The sequence below is a fragment of the Alligator sinensis genome, unplaced genomic scaffold (assembly GCF_000455745.1).
Source record: "Alligator sinensis unplaced genomic scaffold, ASM45574v1 scaffold400_1, whole genome shotgun sequence".
NCBI classification, from domain to species: domain Eukaryota; kingdom Metazoa; phylum Chordata; order Crocodylia; family Alligatoridae; genus Alligator; species Alligator sinensis.
Window position 1 is genome coordinate 1,962,917 of NW_005841897.1, and position 5,396 is coordinate 1,968,312.

General features: G+C 52.4%; 1 protein-coding gene across 1 annotated transcript in view; it reads right to left on the reverse strand.

The window, feature by feature from the left end:
* Positions 1 to 14: 14 nt before the first annotated feature.
* The window catches only part of QRICH2 (glutamine rich 2), a 43,527-nt gene continuing 38,145 nt past the window's right edge, over positions 15 to 5,396 (reverse strand). Inside the window, exons 19-20 of the mRNA XM_025197479.1 lie at positions 2,807 to 2,929; positions 15 to 1,078 (exon numbers count right to left, since the gene is read on the reverse strand). Coding sequence (XP_025053264.1) covers positions 885 to 1,078; positions 2,807 to 2,929 — 317 coding nt within the window. The 3' untranslated portion in view covers positions 15 to 884. The remainder of the gene's footprint in view (positions 1,079 to 2,806; positions 2,930 to 5,396) is intronic.

Genomic DNA, 5,396 nt, shown 5'->3' on the forward strand with positions numbered 1-5,396 from the left:
CCCCTCCGGCACAGCTGCTGAGAGGGGGGCCTGCCACAAGTATGTGGATGTGCATAAGCTCTAGCAGCAATTGCAACTAGAGCCAGGGAGAGATGTAGACAAGGCCTGTTTAGAATCAAACACTGTGGAAGGGCTGGAGAATGGAAGATGCATGGAAGAGCAGCAGCATTATGCACAGTACATACAGTAGTCTCTCCCTTGGAGCCTTTCTGCTCCACAAACCTCAGTCAGACTGGTAGAGAGATGATCCCACAAGCGTCAGCACCTGTGCGCGAGTACTCAAGGGGTATCCACAAGGTGGCAGAACTGGACACTTACCCAGCAGCCAGAGGGCTACCCCAAGGGGGATGAAGCAAAGCAGGCTGCATCCTCCCCTGCTCTTTAGTACGAAGGTGCAGCCAGTGAAGACCATATATCCCAGCCTGAATGGTCCACAGTGCCAAGGCAGTGCCACTCAGCCTCTTGTTCCACTCAGGATGAGAACAACCCCAGGCCTTGTAGCAGGACCCTGCCCTTGCTCTGGCACCTGTCGTTCAGTCACGCCACTAACTTTGCCATCATTTGGCTGAGGCATCCCTACGAGGGGAGGCTGAGGCTCGCATGCTGGTATCTAACCAGTTCACCCAGGGCAGCTGATATTTGCCCCCATCTCCTGGGACAAAGCTACCAAGGGAGAAAGCCTTGCAAGGCCCTGGGAAGGGCTGTTTCCATGCAAGCCAGGGCCTGCCCAGACCCCCAGAAACAGTGTTGCTGTGTGGAAGGGCCTGCACAAAAAGCTCCCTGTTCCTACAGCAGCGACACATGCACACAGCCCCCCCACTCTGTTCTGCTCCCACTTTATTGCCTGGTTTCCGCCAGTGAGAACCGCTTGTCTGCCACCACCATCACTGAAACGGAGCTGCCTGCTCGTCCGTCTGCTGGCCCATGGGCACAGTGAGCTGAAACTCCAGGGTCTCTTTCTCCTGCATGGGAAAGTCATCTCTTTCCTCCTGGGGTTGTGTTGGACTTGGTGGATGGATCAGGCTTGTCTGGGACAGTCGACCCTGGGATGACACTGGCCTGTCCTTCAGGGACCTCGCTGCCCCCAAGGGAAAATGACAAAGATGAATGAATGGATTGTCCTCATCTGATGCTCTGGCCTTCCATACAACCTCCCCTGTAGTTGCCACTGCCTCCTATCTCACTTCCTTATTATTTCCTCCCTACCCCACCACCCTTCTGTCCATTCTTCCATCCACCCTTCAGCTCTCACTCTTCATACCTCAGTTCTCTTCTACCGGCCTCCTCCTTTTGCCTCCGCTGTCCCTCACCCACTCCATCTTCTCATAATGCCTGCTCCCTGTTCATTTATTGACACCCACCCAAGCCACAAAACTGAGCACAGGGCTCTGGCAATGAGCAGAATTTGTCCCTCTGCCCAGTAGTGAACTTTGCCCAGTCCATTATTTCCAACTGTCTCTAGTAGTATATTCATCTTCAAGCCATCTATCCATCAGTTCTCCTTGCCTGCTTTCCTTCTATATTTAACTCTGCCTAGCTAAACACTGGCTCTTTCTCTAGCAGGCTTATGCACTTCTAAGTGCAGTTAATCTCCCTGCTAATGGCAGGCAGTGAATTATGTCTCTCAGTTCTGTTGAGAGCTTCTGTGATTTCCCACTGTTTTCCTCAGGCGGCCCAGCTTCTCCTAACTGACTGCGTTGGAAACCAGATGGCCATTGATCCCTACCATCAAGCAGTGGCTTCATGGACAGATGGATGGGTTGATGAAAGGATAGCAAAAGGCCTCCAAACCACCCGTCTATCACAATTGGCAGGGAGAGGATCTTTTGCAAAGAACTGAAGTCAGTGGGCTAGCTTAGTGCATGCCGCTGTACTGGTCATCATCTCCCCAGCATCCTTAAGAGGCTTGGAATCAAGACCCGGTCTTTTCTCCTTCTCCTTTCAGGTTCTGCCCTTTGCTGCAGTGTGGAGTGGCAGCAGGGAAGACCCAGCAGCTGGAAAGGGGAGCACACTATTTTCTTCATGTTCTGTTTCCCTATCTCCTTGTGCGGGTTGCAAGGCTAGGGTTGGAGCCAGATGGCGGAGTGTGACCCCAGGTCACAATGGACCGAAGCAGCCCAATGGGCCCTTCTGCACAGGGACTGCCCCATTGAGGAGATGGGCCCTGATGCTGTCCCCAGGGCACAGTGGAGTCCTGTCTGCAGCTGCTTTAACATGCAGGTCCCCCATTGGAGGTGGGACAGCTGAAGGACCTGTGTGCGGCTTGATGATATAGTCACCTGCATGGCGGGGGCTAGGAGGAGGGAAACCACATGGAGCCTTCTCATCTTGATGCAGGCCAAGGGCAAATGTGTCCCGGTGATTTCCTCCTTGCCCCTCCCCACTGAGTCCCCAGTCCCCATACACTGTTTGGCTTCAGAATGCAAGACAACATCCCACTGGGGCTTCGAACATTAGCCATGACAAAAGGCATGAGGGCTTTTTCTGCAGTTCATGTCCCCTCTGCTGGCTACTTCTATTGTGGATAAAAACTAGTTCCTGGGTCCTATGCTAATGAACCCAATGAGGGGGGATTTCCCCTGAAAACCCCAAAGCAGACTCGTATGCTTGTCCCTTGTATGGATAGGTAGGGAGGCCCTTCTTGGAACACTCCCTGACTACTTAAGTCCCTTAACTTTACCAGGCTCTGAGTGGGGAGATGTCTGCTGGGAAACTTATGAAGACAGGGGATGTTTCTATGGCCCACAGCCTCAGGAAGGTGTTCTCACTGGTGGGCACCACTTGCAGCTCGATGCCGTGGGCATACCTGTGTTACTGAGGGAAGACAGCTTGGCACTCTGAGGGCGTCCTGGGAAGCTGTCCACATCCATGACTGTTGACTGCTTCTGGAAGGAGGATTGGGAGAGCTTGGATCTGGTTTTCAAAGGACCTGGTGGGAAACACATGAAGACTCTAATTGTTCTTCAAGATGCACAAGATTGGACTCATTTGAGCAGAGGTTTCCACCCACACTGGAGAGCCAGGAAGATCTGACATGGGTGTTAACCTTAGGGCTATATTCACCCCAGACTGAAACACCATCCCATGAACCTGGAGAAACACCATGCAAGACAATGAGCCTGGAGACCAAAAGGACTTTCCATGGAGGGATGTGTCTGTGAATCTCCAATGCATCCTGCCAGATAAAGGAAACCTCCCACAAAGACCAGGGGCACGGGAGCAATGTGAAATAGCAGATCACAATGCACGTAACCACATGCAGAATAGAAGAGCTCCCAAAATGAGGGAAGAAATACATCGCCATGTGATTACCTTAGTAATGCTCAGCACTAGGGAGCAGGAAGCTCAGTGAGGAGCTTAATCTGTGCCTCAGAAATGCTTTGCCCTCTCACAGCATGCCTCAGCCAAGGATCTTTAACCACTCTACATGCATTAATAAATCCAGTCTCATAATCCCCCTACCCCCAGTTATGCCCAGTTTGCAGACGAGGAACTGCAACCCAGACCGTGTGATATGCCCCACATCACATGAGCGCCTGTGGCAGAGACAGAAACAGGACTTGGGTTTCCATCTCGTTTTTGTCAGGGTGATTGCATGGGGTAAGGTTTCTCCTCAGATCTTGCCAGACTCTGAGGGGGCTTTTTTTCTCCTGTCCCTCCACAGGGCTCCCTGTGAGATGGGAATGGCTCTCCCTTCTGGAGACCTGTGTGCAAATCTGAACATGCCCGCATTGTTCTGCACCTCCACCACCACTGTCAGCCTCAGGCGCTTTCTTATGTAACCAACAGTCTTCCAGAGAGCAGATGAGCTCCTGGCATTGAGAGGAAAGGGCAGGTTCAATCAGGCTTCTACCATGACCTGGCAATTGTTTTGAAAGGGGGGTGACACACAGAGGTGCCCTCGGCACTTGGTTACCTCACACGGCTTGATGCAGTGCTTAAGTGATTCGGCTACGTGCTTCAGTCTGATGCAGTGGCTATGCCATGGCCTTACAGGCCCTTGCAGTCACCCCACAATGCCCTCATTGCATCTCCACAGCTCTATGTGCTCTTGCTTATGCTGAAAAATTGGCCCATTTGCCTAATTTGGGAGTGGTCCTTTAACTGGCCTGCAGGAGACAGTAGGGCCCATACTTATAGGGGATTGGGTATGAGTGGAAGCAGGGGGCAACATCTAAAGGATAGGCTAGAGGAACAAAAAGAGTTAATGCATCACAGTAGGAAGTCCCAGGGCACTGGGGGCCCTGTGTCACTGCCTCCCCTTGCACCCAGAACTGGAGTAGGACAAGTATAGCCTTGTGCTCTGTGCACAGGACATGGGCTAGAGCTGCCAGACACCCATCTCTGGCTGGACATGGGATGTGAACTCCCCAACAGTTCAGCCTTCTCCCAGTCCAGCACTGCAGCAGTCCCAGAGATTACACACTATTCCCCGAACTGCCATTCAAACAGTATTGCAGGGCTGGGGAGACAGCTGCAGGTTCCTTCCGTGGAAACAAGAGGAAAGGTGGCTCAGTGGGTACCAGGCTGACTTTGGGTTTGGGAGGCTCAGTATCCTCCTTTGCCACTGTTTTCCTGTGTAACTGGGCAAGTCCCTTATCTTGTTACCCAGTTTCCATCTGTACAATGGGGATAACAGCACTGTCCTATCTGACAGTGTTGTAAGGCTGGAGCCATTAGCACCAGGTGGTCAGATAGTGTGGTGATGGGGAGGTCACATAAGGACACCCAGGAGGCATACACCCAGTGGAAGGGAGGGGCTATCACCAAAGAGGAGTATACCTCCACCGCTTGGGTCTGTAGGGGGGCTGTTAGGAAAGCTAAGGCAGATACGGAACTAGGGCTAGCATCAAGGATCAAGGATAAGAAAAAGTCCTTTTTTAAAAACATAGGGAGTATGAAGAAGGCTATGAAGGTAATGTGGGGCCCCTGCAGGATCTGCTTGGCAATCTGGTGGTTGCACCAGAGGAGAAAGCAGACCTCTTTAACAATTTCTTTGCCTCCATTTTCTTGTGCAGGGACCGGGACTCCCCTACTGAGATTCAGGACGGGCTCAGGAGAAACTCCGCCAGGCCTAGGGTTAGGGAAGACTGAGTTAGGGAACTTCTGGAGGGGCTGGATGTGTTCAAATCGGCAGGTCCAGATGCTCTCCATCCCAGGGTATTGAGGGAATTGGCAGGGGTTATCGCGGGGCCCCTGGCACGGCTTTATGAGCATTCGTGGTGCTCTGGCCAGGTGCCGGACAACTGGAAGAAGGCCGATGCGGTCCCCATCTTTAAAAAAGGGAAGAGGGAGGACCCGGGCAACTATAGGCCTGTTAGTCTTACTTCAATCCTGGGGAAGCTCTTTGAGAAGATTATCAAGGAGCACATCTGTGATGGGCCAGCAGCAGGGAT